Genomic DNA, 16,540 nt, shown 5'->3' with positions numbered 1-16,540 from the left:
TCGCAGTGTCCGGAGCAAGTATGGTGGGTCTGACACACCGGTGTCAATGTGTTTTTTTTCCATTTCCAGGAGTGTACTTCCCAGCTTGTGAACTTCTCCTCATTGTTCTCATACCATTGCTTGGCAGTGCCCTCCAAGTAGAAAAATACGTTAGCCAAACGGACGGTGTCATCCCATTTATTAAATTTGGCTATACGCTCATATACCTTCAGCCACTTGTTTGGATCTTGGCCATCGTCACCAGAGAACCCGGAAGGATGTCTGATGTGGTGGCACACAGTTGCTGTCATCGTAATGTCCTCCTCTTCTTCTGTCTCTGATAGATTGCGATCTGTTGAATATGGCTCCAACTCGGGTTTCTTGCCACGTAAACAGAGACTGTATCGTGGCCTAATGGGAGCCACTGTGTCGTCGATAATGTGCACTATCACAAGTTCCAATACACGGCCCTTCCACCAGAATAGTGTCACGTAGAAGAAGGTGTAATTAGATGAATGACGAACAACAACTTCACTTACCAAAGGTTTATTCAGCACTTGCTCATACAAGAGTGCTTCCAGCCAGAAGACATACTGTATGTACAGGGTGTTACAAAAAGGTACGGCCAAACTTTCAGGAAACATTCCTCACACACAAAGAAAGAAAATGTTATGTGGACATGTGTCCAGAAACGCTTACTTTCCATGTTAGAGCTCATTTTAAGACTTCTCTTCAAATCACATTAATCATGGAATGGAAACACACAGCAAGAGAACGTACCAGCGTGACTTCAAACACTTTGTTACAGGATATGTTCAAAATGTCCTCCGTTAGCGAGGATACATGCATCCACCCTCCGTCGCATGGAATCCCTGATGCGCTGATGCAGCCCTGGAGAATGGCGTATTGTATCACAGCCGTCCACAATACGAGCACGAAGAGTCTCTAAATTTGGTACCGGGGTTACGTAGAAAAGTGCTTTCAAATGCCCCCATAAATGAAAGTCAAGAGGGTTGAGGTCAGGAGAGCGTGGAGGCCATGGAATTGGTCCGCCTCTACCAATCCATCGGTCACCGAATCTGTTGTTGAGAAGCGTACGCACACTTCGACTGAAATGTGCAGGAGCTCCATCGTGCATGAACCACATGTTGTGTCATACTTATAAAGGCACATGTTCCAGCAGCACAGGTAGAGTATCCTGTATGAAATCATGATAACGTGCTCCATTGAGCGTAGGTGGAAGAACATGGGGCCAAATGAAGACATCACCAACAATGCCTGCCCAAAAGTTCACAGAAAATCTATGTTGATGACGTGATTGCACAATTGCGTGCGGATTCTCGTCAGCCCACACACGTTGATTGTGAAAATTTACAATTTGATCACGTTGGAATGAAGTCTTATCCGTAAAGAGAACATTTGCACTGAAATGAGGATTGACACATTGTTGGATGAACCATTCGCAGAAGTGAACCTGTGGAGGCCAATCAGCTGCAGATAGTGCCTGCACACGCTGTACATGGCACGGAAACAACTGGTTCTCCCGTAGCACTCTCCATACAGTGACGTGGTCAACGTTACCTTGTACAGCAGCAACTTCTCTGACGCTGACATTAGGGTTATCGTCAACTGCACGAAGAATTGCCTCGTCCATTGCAGGTGTCCTCGTCGTTCTAGGTCTTACCCAGTCGCGAGTCATAGGCTGGAATGTTCCGTGCTCCCTAAGACGCAGATCAATTGCTTCGAACGTCTTCCTGTCGGGACACCTTCGTTCTGGAAATCTGTCTCGATACAAACGTACCACGCCACGGCTATTGCCCCGTGCTAATCCATACATCAAATGGGCATCTGCCAACCCCGCATTTGTGAACATTGCACTGACTGCAAAACCACCTTCGTGATGAACACTAACCTGTTGATGCTACGTACTGATGTGCTTGATGCTAGTACTGTAGAGCAATGAGTCACATGTCAACACAAGCACCGAAGTCAACATTACCTTCCTTCAATTGGGCCAACTGGCGGTGAATCGAGGAAGTACAGTACATACAGACGAAACTAAAATGAGCTCTAACACGGAAATTAAGCGTTTCCGGACACATGTCCACATAATATGTTTTCTTTATTTGTCTGTGAGGAATGTTTCCTGAAAGTTTGGCTGCACCTTTTTGTAACACCCTGTATACAGGGAACATTCCAGTACAATGATTCCTGACATTTGTGGATACGTTTAGAATGTACTCTAACCGCATACAGAAATTAAAATTTTTCACTTCTTGTGAGTTTTGAACTCAGGACCCTCCATGCAACAGTTTATTATTATATCCACCACCATGCTACTCAACTTTGGCTGTGACAATACATTTACAATGTTCCATCTAAATTGAACTTTTGCCATATCTCACTTTTATGTGCTTAGATTCATGTGTTGTGCACACTTACCTTTTGTATAAAAATAAAATTCAGTTCAGCAGACTATTCAAATCAAATGGAACATAAAGACTGATCTGTATTTACCTTCATAACTCACGAATCCCAGAGAGTATTAATCTTAACATTATTGTGAGCTATTTTTATGTGTTTTTATCAGTTGTACTGTGTCTGTCGAAGATAAGTACTGACCAGGCTTTCAGTCTCTCTTAGTTGAATTTTCTCTTTCTGTCTAAGCTCCCCTAATAAATTGCAGTTTCTTCCCACAAGGTGGAATCTCTTGTCCTGTAAGTAATAAGTGTGGTAATATAATGTACTTCTATGTATTTCTGTCTGTAATAAACTGAATATTTGTATATAAATAACAACAGCATTCTCTTCTATAAATATATCTCTTTTATTTGCAATTATTACAATTAACATTAACATAAATAATTTGCAAGGCAATAATCAATCTTTATTAATGAAGGATTATTGTGTTCACTAATACAATGCCATTTAAAACGCAATGAATATTGTTGCATAGACTCAGTGCAGCTAATTTCTGGCAACAAGTATCTAATTTACTCAATGGGGTGTGTAGTAGGACTGCCTAGTGCTAATCATAAGGAGGACACTACGGGTGTAGGAAAGATACACGATAGGCATTTAGAATGAGTGAGAGTCACTTAGTAGTCGACTCAAAAGAATGAGATGTACAAAACATATTATATTGCATGTCATTGTTGCATATTTTATTATAGTTGAAAAAATGTGACAATGATGTGCAACATATGTTGTTGTACATCTCATTCTTTTAAGTGGACTACTAAGTGACTCCCTCGCAATCTAAAAACCTATAGCATTTCTTTCCTACACTCACAAGGTCTATGTTATGATGAGCACTAGGCAGTCCTACACATTCCATTGAGTAAATTGGAGACAAGCTGCCAGAAACCAGCTTCAATGAGTCTATGCATAAATATTCATTCCTTTATAAGTGGCATTGTATTAGTAAATATGGTAATCCTTCATTAATGTAATATTGATTAGATCCTTGCATATTGTTTATGTTTCTGTTAATTATAATAGCTGTAATTAAAACTGGAATATTCACAAAACGGAATGTAGTTTTTATTTATGTACAAATATTAAGTACACTGATGACAGAAACGCATAAAAGTAGATTACCTCACTCCTTACTTCCAGAATGAGATTCCACCTCCATGAATGAAACTGTAGTTTACTAAAGGGAGGTAGGATAGAAAGAGAAAATTCAAATGAGGAAATTGTTAAACTCAGAGGGACTAGAACCCTGGCCAGTAGTTATCTTCAATGGACACAGTACAGGCAACAAAAACATATACAAATAGTTCACAGTACATAATTACAATATCAGGAGGAAAAATGATATTAATTAGTCCACATTAATGTTGTACTTAGCACAAAAGGGGTGCACAATGCAGCAACAAAAATTTACTTACCCTGTCATATAAAATGTCTGACAGACAACAAAGTAAAATTTGGAAACAAACTGATAATGTTACTGCTTGACAACACCTTCTATGCCATAAAAGAAATTTTGTTATTGTAATCTATGAAAGGTGGTGGGTAGGATCTTGCTGAAAACCCAAGGAAATTCTGGTCTTATGTAAAATCGGTAAGCGGGTCGAAGGCTTCCATCCAGTCACTCACTGATCAGTCTGGCTTGGCAACGGAAGACAGCAAAACAAAAGCTAAAATTTTAAATTTAGCATTTGAGAAATCTTTCACACAGGAGGATCCTACAAACATACCGCTTTTTGAGTCTTGTACAGATTCCCGTATGGAGGATGTAGTGATAGACATCCCTGGGGCTGTGAAGCAGCTGAATGGGTTGAAAATAAATAAATCGTCAGGTCCTGATGGGTTTCCAATTTGGTTTTACAGAGAATACTCTACTGCACTGGCTCCTTAGTTAGCTTGCATTTATCGTGAATCTCTTGCCCAACGTAAAGTCCCGAGTGACTGGAAAAAAGTGCAGGTGATGCCTGTATATAAGTAGGGTAGAAGGATGGATCCTCAAAATTACAGACCAATATCCTAAACATTGGTTTGTTGCAAGATTATTGAACATATTCTCAGTTTGAATATAATGAATTTCCTTGAGACAGAGAAGTTGCTGTCCATGCATCAGCACGGCTTTAGAAAGCATCGCTCCTGCGAAACGCAATTCGCTCTTTTTTTCACGTGATATCTTGTGAACCATGGATGAAGGGTATCAGACGGATGCCATATTCCTTGACTTCCAGAAAGCGTTTGACTTGGTGCCCCACTGCAGACTCCTAACTAAGGTACGAGTATATGCGATTGGTTCCCAAGTATGTGAGTGGCTCAAAGACTTCTTAAGTAATAGAACCCAGTACGTTGTCCTCGATGGTGAGTGTTCATCGGAGGTGAGGGTATCATGTGGAGTGCTCCAGGGAAGTGTGGTAGGTCCGCTGTTGTTTTCTATCTACATAAATGGTCTTTTGGATAGGGTGGATAGCAATGTGCGGCTGTTTGCTGATGATGCTGTGGCATACGGGAAGGTGTCGTCGTTGAGTGACTGTAAGAGGATACAAGATGACTTGGACAGGATTTGTGATTGGTGTAAAGAATGGCAGCTAACTCTAAATATAGATAAATGTAAATTAATGCAGATGAATAGGAAAAAGAATCCTGTAATGTCTGAATACTCCATTAGTAGTGTAGCACTTGACACAGTCACGTCGATTAAATATTTGGGCGTAACATTGCAGAGCGATATGAAGTGAGACAAGCATGTAATGGCAGTTGTGGGGAAGGCGGATAGTCGTCTTCGGTTCATTGGTAGAATTTTGGGAAGATGTGGTTCATCTGTAAAGGAGACCGCTTATAAAACACTAATATGACCTATTGTTGAGTACTGCTTGAGCTTTTGGGATCCCTATCAGTTTGGATTGAGGGAGGACATAGAAGCAAATTCAGAGGCAGGCAGCTAGATTTGTTACTGGTAGGTTTGATCATCACGTGAGTATTACGGAAATGCTTCAGGAACTCAGGTGGGAGTCCCTAGAGGAAAGGAAGCGTTCTTTTCGTGAATCGCTACTGAGGAAATTTAGAGAACTGGCATTTGAGGCTGACTGCAGTACAATTTTACTGCCACCAACTTACATTTCATGGAAAGACCACAAAGATAAGATAAGAGAGATTAGGGCCCGTACAGAGGCATATAGGCAGTCATTTTTCCCTCGTTCTGTTTGGGAGTAGAACAGGGAGAGAAGATGCTAGTTGTGGTGTGAGGTACCCTCTGCCACACACCGTATGGTGGATTGCAGAGTATGTATGTAGATGTAGATGTACATCTGCATATTAAATAAAATGTTCAACATGTAGCCATATTTACAAATTAATTATTAATTTTTAATGTTAATGTATAATGGCTTGTTTCACATCATATGATTTATCATGCAAAATTATCCATGGAAACTAATTAACTAGGTAACTCAACACTTTAATCTTACCAGGAGGCTATGTAGTCAAACTGTGTTCCACAGATATTTTCAGGACACTAATAGAATCAGAATTTGAGCCAGCTGTACATGTTATTGTTTCTTTTAGATGGTATATAAATATGAAATATGTAGGTGGATTTTATTATTAGGAGAGACAATGGCTTCAGCAGTACCTAAAGATGTTTCAACTTCAGTATATGCTCTGAAGCAGAGAACTTATAGCCTATTACTTAGATTTTTGGTATAAAACAACTGATATTCTTGGATGTGGTACTGTTGTATGGATAAGCATATGTATATCCAGGTATATGCAAGAATATATATCACATAATACTCCTATTGAAAGCAGACTGGATATTTTGTCTCATAGTGGGCCAATGACAGTCAAGCAAATTGCTTCTATGTAATAATTTTCGATGACTCATTTGATTTTGTCATGGTATGATATTATTAACCAGTTGAAGTAAACTAATAAATAATTATTTTGTCCAGATGAGAAACTTCATCTTTTGCAAATGCTTTAAAATGCTATATAAAACATGTATGTTGTTTTACATGCTTTTGGAAATTACATAAAAAATTGAATTTCAGATGTGACCTGTGCTATAACCATACTACTCATCAAAGAAACTTAAATATACTTACAGTTCCCAGTGACATTAAACCTCAGAACTGCTGGATATCAAATGACCAACTTCTTGTGGAATGTAAGTATTCAGTTAGTTTGTTTACCTATAATGCCCACAGTATCTCATGATGGCATTATTGTATGAAAAATCTGTATTGTATCTTTGAAACAAGCATTCTTAAGTAATTTTTGTATTTTGTTTCTCCTTATATTGAATGAAAATTAAGGAGGCCTTTGCAGAAAAGAGAAGCAGCTGTATGAATATCAACAGCTCAGATGGAAAACCAGAAGGAAAGCTGAAAGGTGGAAGAAGTACATAGAGGGTTTATACAAGGAAGATGAAGTTGAAGGCAGTATTATAGAAAGGGGAGAGGATGTAGATGAAGATGAGATGGGAAATATCCTACTGTGAGAAGAATTTGACAGAGCACAGAAAGACCTAAGTCAAAACAAGTCAACTGCAGTAGAAGACATTGTGTCAGAATTTCTGATAGCCTTGAAAGAGCCAGCCATGTCAAAACTAGTGCATCTGGTGTGCAAGATGTTTGAGACAAGATTCAAGAAGAATATTATAATTGCAATTCCAAAGAAAGCAGGTGCTGACATGTATGAGTGTTACTTAATTGTCAGTTGCAAAATATTAACATGAATTCCAACCTTAGGGAAGATGACTCTGGATTTCAGAGAAATGCAGGAACACACAAGGCAGTACTGACTGAGGTCAAGGAAAGGCAAACCTACACTTATAGCATTTGTAGATTTAGAGAAAGTTTTCGACAATGTTGACTCGAATACTCTCTTTGAAGTTCTGAATGTAGCACGTGTAAAATACAGGAATCTATAGGCTATTTACAACTTCTAAAGAAACCAGATGGCAGTTGTAAGAATCAAGGAGCAAGAAAGGGAAGCAGTGGTTTAGAAGGAGGGAGACAGGTTTGTACCCTATCCCCTCGTTATTCAATCAGTACATTGAGCAAGCAGTAAAGGAAACCAGAGAAAAATTTTGAGTAGGAATTAAAGTTCAAAGAGAAGAAACAAAAACTTTGAGGTTTGCCAGTGGCATCGTTGCCCGGGAGGCCCCTTCTGAAGAGGTTCAATCACCAAATGCAAATCTGATTTCAATTGGTGCCACATTGGGCAACTTGCACGCCGGTGATGGGAATATAATGGTGATGAGGACAACACAACACCCAGTCCCCAAGAGGAGAAAATCTCCAACCCAACTGAGAATTGAACCCAGACCCGCTTGCATGGGAGGCGAGCACATTACCACCAAACTAGGCAGGCAGACTCTGTCAGGGAGACAGCAAAGGACTTGGAAGAGCAGCTGAACGGATGGGCAGCATGTTGAAAGGAGGATATAAGATGGTCGTCAACAAAAGCAAAACAAGGATAATAGAATGTAGTCCAATGAAATCAGATGATGCTGAGGAAATTGGATTATGGAATGAAACAATTAAAGTAATAGAGGTTTTTTATTTAGACAGCATACCAACTGATGATGGCTGAAGTAGAGAGAACATAAAATGTAGACTGGCAATGATAAGAAAATAGTTTCTGAAGAAGAGAATTTTGTTAACACTGAATTTACATTTAAGCATTAGGAAGCGTTTTCTGAGGGCATTTGTCTGAAGGGTAACCATGGAAGTGAAATGTGAACGACAAACAGTTTAAGCAAGAAGAGGATAGAGACTTTTGAAATGTGGTGTTACACAAGAATGTTGAAGGTTAGATGTGTAGATCATGTAACTAATGGGTAAGTAGAGAATTGACTTCTGGAGACAAGAAATTTATGGCACATCTTGACTAAAAGAAGAAATCAGTTGATAGGAAAAATTCTGAGACACCAAGTGATCACCAATTTAGTGTTAGAGGGAAGTGTGGGTGGTTAAAATTGTAGAGGGAGACCAAGAGATGAATACAGTAAGTAAATTCACAAGGGTTTAAGTTAGAGTAGTTGCTCTGAGATGAAGAGGCTTGCACAGGATAGAGCAGTATGAAGAGCTGCATCAAACCAGTCTTTGGACTGAAGACCACAACAGCAACATATATTCAGTAATGTTTATTATATTGTGTTTTATTTTGCACTTAGACCAAATTGTGAAAATTGATTAACCACATTTAAAAGTTGTTGAGAATATTTCTCTTAATTGGATAGACTCTCTCTTCTTAAATTAAAGTTACCGTTTCTCATAAAAACAAAATTTTTCATAGATGAGAAAATACCAGAAAGATCTGTGAGAAAGCCATGCAGATAAACAGTTGGCCAAATAATCAAATAAATATGTTGGCAGGAGGAAGACATTACACCCATGGGAGCTTATGCACTTGCACTGACACATACTAAAGTATTTTCTGTAATTTTTTCTTTAAAAGTAATTAGTTCCATATTGCAGAAATATCTTATGAATTACCAAATAAGTTACCAGACACAATTTACTGGCAAAAGTGGTCTGTCCTTAAATGCACACTTTACTGAAATGTAAAGAAAAGGATTTATCTGTGTTATACTAACTCCATGACAATAACAGAAAACTGTTAATGTGTCTAAAAGGTAATCTAAAATGCTTAATGAGATCAATAACTAAAATGGTACAAAGAAAGGGAATACTGCATTTTCAAAAGAGCCTACATATGAGTTGATTTCATAGAATGTACAGCCCACATAGGAGTTAATTTCATAGACTGTATAGCAGCAGGTTAATAACATACAGTGAAAAATGCTTGCTGTAACAACTTTTGAATAAGAAATTTTAAATGAAGATAAGTGAATAAGTAATCAGTCATCTTCTGCTACATATGAATAATAACTGCAGTAAATAAGTACTGTTGTTTCTGTTACTCTGTGTGTATCTGTGAACAAAATCAACACTGTGACTGACCATGAGATGATGATTACGAATATAAAAGTATCTCAACAATAATTTTGCAACATTCTTGTTCTGAAGAAAAAGTCAAAGGGAAACTAATCTTATTTATGAATGAAATACAAGAGCATCTGAAATTTCGTACAGATAATAGCATGTACAAAATTTGTCAGCCAACTGGTTGCACACAATCTTTTAAAAAACACAATAACCAGGTTTCGATAGCCCTAAGACTGCCTTCATCAGAATAGTAAAAGTTTTACCATTCTGATGAAGATAGTCTTACAGCTATCAGAACCTGTTTTATGTATTTTTTAAAAAATGGTGTGCAACTGGTCGGCTGACTGTTAAATTTTATATAATTGCATACATGGTTGCTGAGTGCATAAAATATCATGTACATAAACAGAATTTTATGAAAATTTCTATATTTCCATAACCTATTGACTCAGTATTTAGGTCCAGAGTCTTCTGACCATTTTGAGATGTGTACTGGTGAAATTTCTCTAAGTCCTTTGTTTACTGAAATATCAGTATCATGCAGTTTGGAGACTGATACTCAGAACAAGAAGGGATTTTGCTGGAGTTGAATATGTGCTGTAATACTGCCTTAATAATCTAAGGCAAAAGTAAATGGTTTATCTTACTACACAATTTCTTCTTTAAATATGGCAACTGAAAGTCCTTGGTGTAAAATAAATAATGAAAGGAATGAAAGTAACAACTGATTATTTATGTGAGGCATTAAGTGATCAATAGGTACATAAACAAGATTAAAATCAATGCTAAGCTTTCAGATGATGTACTCCTTCATAGCTAGCTACAGAACCAACATAAAAACACATACATATGTACATACATATTTATGTGACATTGTTTTAGTCAACTATGTTAAGTCATTACTGGGGTGAGGTGTTTTATTAGGTGAAATATGTGAGGGGGACAGGAAGCAGGAAGGGGAGGGAGGGCAGGAGGGAAGGGGAGTTGATAACAGGGAGGGAGAGGTAGCAAACACATAGGATAGTAATGTGGCACTGGTGAGCTCTCTCTGTGCAGATGAGGGGTTGTGTGTAGGAGACCTTGATGTGGTAGAGAGGATTGGGAGGGGGAAATAGGGCACAGGGGTGGAGTCTGATGTGAGACAGGGGCTAGTGAAGATTGAAGTTAGAAAGATTGTAGGCTAAAAGGATGTGTTGTACAAACGATTCACATCTACATAGTTAAGTGATGCTGGTATGGATTGGGAGGATTCAGATGGTAGGGGTTGTGAAGCAGCTATTGTAATCAAGCATGTTGTGCACATGCCATATGGACACATGACCCTAAATTCTCCAATTAGCACTATGAACTAGCTGCATAGGGTCAACCCTGCCATTATCCAAATAACTCCACATCGGAACCACTTAATCATATTTCATGTGCTTCAACACGGTTTTGACTACTTGTCATGCCCAGAAATGAGGAATATCCTACCCACATTCCTTCCCACCCATTCCAAAATGGTGTTCCACCATTAAATCAATCTATAACATACCCTGATCCAGCCTCACACCACTCCTATTCGAAACTCCTTGTCACATGGGCTATATCTCTGTGGAAGACTAAAGAGCAGGAGTTGTTCTAAACACCAGCCTAGCACATTCTGTTTCACTCGAGTCATAGCCATATCCTATCCTGTCAGAAGCACAGGCACCTGTAATAGCAGCCATATTGTAAAGCAATTCTGCTGTAAATTTTGCACATCCTTTTATGTGGGCATGCATGCCAGTCATCTGTTTACTAATATCAACAGCCAACACTAAGTGGTCAGTGAGAGCAAAGTTGACTACCTTGTGGCAGAGAATTCTCCTGAGTGCAGCATGCTTGTTTTCAATGATTGCTACAGAGCCCACACAATCTTGAAACACCTGTACTCTTCTAAATAACAACATATTTGAATTACATAATTGGGTGTTGTTCTTTGATCCATAAATTGTCCTGGCCTCAATCTCCACTTGTCTCTGTCCCACACCCACTTCAATCGCTGTCACTGTGGCCACTACCTCACTCATTCTGTACTCATATCATCCACTCTGCAATCTCTCTCTACCTCTGTTCTATCTCTCCTTCTCGTTCTACTCCACACCACTGTGCACACACAACTCCTCCTGCCTGTGGCACATAAAGCCCACTGGTGTAACATTCTTATCCATCAATGTGCTTGCTACCTCTCCTTTGCACCTATCAACCACCCTACTCCCCAACGCTTTCTGTCCTTCCCCACCTCCCTTCTCCTGTGGCCTACACCATCAGATACAACCCCTCACCATAGTTGAGCTGCAGTGCTGGTGCAGTGTAGTTTACTTGGATAACATAGCAGTGCAAGTGTATGTGTCTGTAATTACATGTGTGGATGAGTGTTATGTGATTACCTCAGTAGTAGAACATTGTTCAGAAAGCTTAGCAATATTTTGTGTCTAGTATGCATATCTTATTGACCATTCACACCTCAACTACCATTATTTTCAATTTCTTATTCTAAATTGAATGTTAGATAGATATTTTAATTACTTAATGCAACTGAAAATTATTGGACTACAATGTGCATTAAGGTGATAATAATCTTTCAGAATTTTCACTTTTAGGCTTATTATTAGAGTATATCTATTGTCATATATTTCCTGTAGGAAATTTTAGTTTTGCATTCAACATTTATGTTTGTGCCATCATCACATAATTGAGATACATTTGAAAGAATTATTTGTTTTCTTTTAGTAATATTTATTGCAGAACTTTCACATGATCAATGATTTAATAGCATGTGCCACTGGATTTTAAAGAAAATATGAGACCTTAGTCAGTAGTTCATACAAATGACTCACACGTATTCAAAAGATGACAGGTTTCAGTTTCAGGACAATATAGCTGAATGTGTAGGCGTTATTAGTTCTGAAGAAGGCATTGTCAGAAACCTTAACTACAAATTCAGTTGTCTTTAAATAGATTTCTGCCACTCAGTGGCACAGTTATATAGCGAGTCATTATCTTTTTTGTGTGAATTGTTTGGATGCCAATACAGAACTTTGTGTTCACTTGCTTGCCAGAACATCCATGGTACTGTAAGGCATAATAGTAAAGCAATGAATCTTAAAATTGAAAATACACTGAAGAGCCAAAGAAACTGGTACACCTGCCTAATATTGTGTAGGGCCCCAAGGAGCACTCAGAAGTGCCGCAACATGACATGGCATGGACTCAGACTAATCTCTGAAGTAGTGCTGGAGGGAATTGACACAAAGAATCCTGCAGGGCTGTCCACAAATCCATAAGAGTACAGGAAGGGGGGTGGGGGAGGTGGAGAGCTCTTCTGAACAGCATGTTGCAAGGCATCCCAGATATGCTCAATAATGTTCATGTCTGGGGAGTTTCGTGGCCAGTAGAAGTGTTTAAACTCAGACGAGTGTTCCTGGAGCCCCTCTGTAGCAATTCTGGACACGTGGGGTGTCACATTGTCCTGCTGGTATTGCCCAAGTCCATCGGAATGCACAATGCACATGGATGTAGGTGATGAGACAGGATGCTTACGTACGTGTCACCTGTCAGAGTTGTATCTAAACATATCAGGGGTCCCATATCACTCCAACTGCACCCGCCCCACACCATTACAGAGCCGCCACCAGTTTGAAGAATCCACTGCTGACATGCAAGGTCCATGGACTCTCCATACCCATACATGTCCATCTACTTGATACAATTTCAAACAAGACTCATCCGACCAGGCAACATGTTTCCAGTCATCAACAGTCCAATGTTGGTGTTGACAGGCCAAGGCAAGGTGTAAGGCATTGTGTTGTGCAGTCATAAAGGGTACAAGAGTGGGCCTTCAGCTCCAAAAGTGCATATCGATGATGTTTCATTGAATGATTTGCATACTGACACTTGTTGATGGCCCAACATTGAAATCTGCAGCAATTTGTGGAAGGGTTGCACTTCTGTCACATTGAATGATTCTCTTCAGTCATCATTGGTACTGTTCTTGCAGGATCTTTTTCCGGCTGCAGCAGTGCGGAGATCTGATGTTTTACCCGATTCCTGATATTCACGGTACACTTGTGAAATGGTCATAGGGAATCTCCCCACTTAATCACTACCTTATCGCTCATGTGCCGACTATAACACCATGTTCACACTCACTTAAATCTTGATAACATGCCGTTGTAGCAGCATTAACCGATCTAACAACTGTGCCAGACACTTGTCATCTTATACAGGCATAGCTGTTCATAGTGTCTTATTCTGTTTGTTTACATATCTCTGTACTTGAATAACCATGCCTATACCAGTTTCTATGGTGGTTCATGTAGGAAGCATGGAATATTTTTCATAGAATTGATAACTTTTCTCAGATGTAATCAGAGTTGTGTAACATTTCACATAACTCACTGAATGACATGAGACTTAACCAGATGAAGAACAGCATAAAAGGTAAAATAAAGACCAGTGGTACTTACACATGTGGTAAGAGCAAAAGAGTATCACCATCTGAAGCCTTCATAAGGCTGAAAGTAAAGTAGTCAGAAAATGGATGGGCCCATAGTTGTCAAGATATTGATTTGTTAAATACTTTTGTACTGTCCACATAGACTGGCACAGAGTAAAAGGAGAACAATCAAAAGAATCATATTGTTTATCATTTCAAGAATGCACCTGAAAATCACAAAAATCAGATATGAGTTTGTTAAAAATGATTAAAGTTGTGGTTTAAGGAGCTGCAGTCGTGGACTGCGCGGCTGGTCCCGGCGGAGGTTCGAGTCCTCCCCCGGGCATGTGTGTTTGTCCTTAGGCTAATTTACGTTAAGTAGTGTGTAAGCTTAGGGACTGATGACTTTAGCAGTTAAATCCCATAAGATTTCACACACATTTGAACATTTGATTAAAGTTGAAAAATAAAAGAAAATTTAGATTAGGACTTAATATTGCATGAAGAAAAAGGTCATTAAGAATGAAGCACCAACTTGAATTTTATAAAAGTTGGGGAGGACATCAGACATTTACTTTTCAAAGGAACCACTCTTCTGGCATTCATCTAATTGATTTAGGGAAACAGTAGAAAAAACCACTCTTCTGGCATTCATCTAATTGATTCAGGGGAACAGTAGAAAACCAAAGCTGGATGAACAGACTGTGATGGAAATACCTCTCACCCTGAATGAATCTCCAGTGTACTCATCTGGCTGAGGAGTGGAGCTGGGCACATAGTTTAGTAAGTTAGTACATTTATGTTCTGTAGATTGCGAAATACTGATATCAGTCATGCACTAGAAACACTCAGTGAGGTACATGATCTGATATGTGGTTTGTGCTAATACCAACCAAGGTAAACAGTTTGAGATCCCATACAATATGAAATTATTGTTTTGCAAGGCACAGTACATACAGCAGCGGCTAGATACTAGTTTGTAATGTTCACTCCTCACTCAGAAAGTAAACTGAAGCCACAGTTTTTCAGCAACACAGTCACTAAGAATTGCAAGCCCATGCAGCACAACAGTTGTGGTAGAAGAATCCATCCAGTGAGTACTGGAAGTGAACATCTTGTTAGAAGGTGTTGACCACAAGTGGCCATGAGCTCAGCTGTAGACACTTTTATTTGCAGTGTGCTGTTACTCGAGATGCCCATGTAACTGAATGTGGCCCATATGGAGATGACCACACACAAACAATGTGAAGCACTGCCCTTGATGGGTTAACAGTCCCACCTGCATAAACATATCTGAAGTTTCTCTATCAGCAGTGCTACTATCCATTAATTCCTTTCCTTAGTTATCCATGGATTATCTATTTTCTAATGGATTCTCTGGATAACTTTTTAGGAAAGCAACTTTCAAATGTTGATACAAATTTGCTAAGGAATAAATTGAATTTGATATTAGCATCTCTTTCTATATACACCTCATCCCATACCACCTCCTTTAACTTACTCTTAAACCAAGGACTCCTGTTCTCATTAACAAGCCTCACTGCTTTGTAGGAACCTGCCTCAGGGCTGTAAGTACTATATCATTTACTTCCAGTGCTTGTTTATCATGATCAGACAGTCCATTAACAACTGGGTACACATTAGTTCTTTCGGCCTGAGCACTGTCAATATAGATGTTATCAATCAGTTTCCTACTATCTTGCTGCACATGACATGGATAACTGACAACTGAAATTAGATTGAAACAGTAAAATAATGATGCTCTTTCTCCCTATCTGTCTCTCATAAGAAACTGTATTGAAATCTCCACAAACCACTGTTTCTTCTTGCCTGGAAAGTAGATCAACAGTGAATCTAGATTTCTCATGAATATCTGAAAGTTTCATAGAGGGGATCTGTAGACTGTTGCAAAAACCAGAGAAGTATTCTGCAGTAACAGCGTATAAGTTCATGCTTGTATGTTCCGATCTATACAAAAACTATTTGTTTCAATATTTTTGACTTTGTGTCCAGCTTTTACATTTGCTGCAGCTCCTCATTTTTTCCTTGTTAACTCTTCACAAAAATGATGCTATTCTATAATCTTTTGTATATAACTGCCCCATTACATGGTGTTCAGAGAAGCACAGGACACTTACCACTTCAGAATTTTCCTTATCTTTAAGCATACCAGAAGCTTATCTGTCTTGTTTTTCAACTCCCTATTATTCTGGCAAAACAAATTAATTTTATTTTTCTGGAAACTAATACATATATTGTGGTCTTCTTCTGCTCTAATTTTTTCCCAATGCTGTCTGTTTGTAACCATCAAAAAATGTGCATCTCTGACTCTAGTAGTCACATGGACTTTATCCTGTGTGCCCCCGTTCACTTTCTGCAAGATGCTCAGCTAATTTGTCCTTCCCTCTCCCACACAGGTGAAGGCTATCATTTGTTCATCCCATCTCCCAACTGCAGTAACAGGAATGGTACAGATATGAGACTTTGTTTCAGTCAGAAACAATCCACTCGGCTCTTTGTTTAATTGTCAAACAATTAATAAATAACATCACATATTTACAATAACAACAAACCACAGAGCACAAAACTTGTAAGACATTCTTTTTACTCCCAGACAGGATAAGTGGTGCAGTTTTCTCATACCAGAAGACACAATCAAAGTTAACAAGAAACATTGAAGGTG

At 38.9% G+C, this 16,540-nt stretch overlaps 1 protein-coding gene across 1 annotated transcript in view; it reads left to right on the top strand.

Annotated features, from left to right (window-relative positions):
- Positions 1–16,540, top strand: part of LOC126183632 (trimethyllysine dioxygenase, mitochondrial) — a 531,746-nt gene that overhangs the window by 195,646 nt on the left and 319,560 nt on the right. The window contains exon 4 of the mRNA XM_049925754.1: positions 6,495–6,610. Coding sequence (XP_049781711.1) covers positions 6,495–6,610 — 116 coding nt within the window. The remainder of the gene's footprint in view (positions 1–6,494; positions 6,611–16,540) is intronic.

Source organism: Schistocerca cancellata, chromosome 4, assembly GCF_023864275.1.
Source record: "Schistocerca cancellata isolate TAMUIC-IGC-003103 chromosome 4, iqSchCanc2.1, whole genome shotgun sequence".
Lineage (NCBI taxonomy): Eukaryota > Metazoa > Arthropoda > Insecta > Orthoptera > Acrididae > Schistocerca > Schistocerca cancellata.
This window is presented reverse-complemented; position numbering and strand designations above follow the sequence as displayed.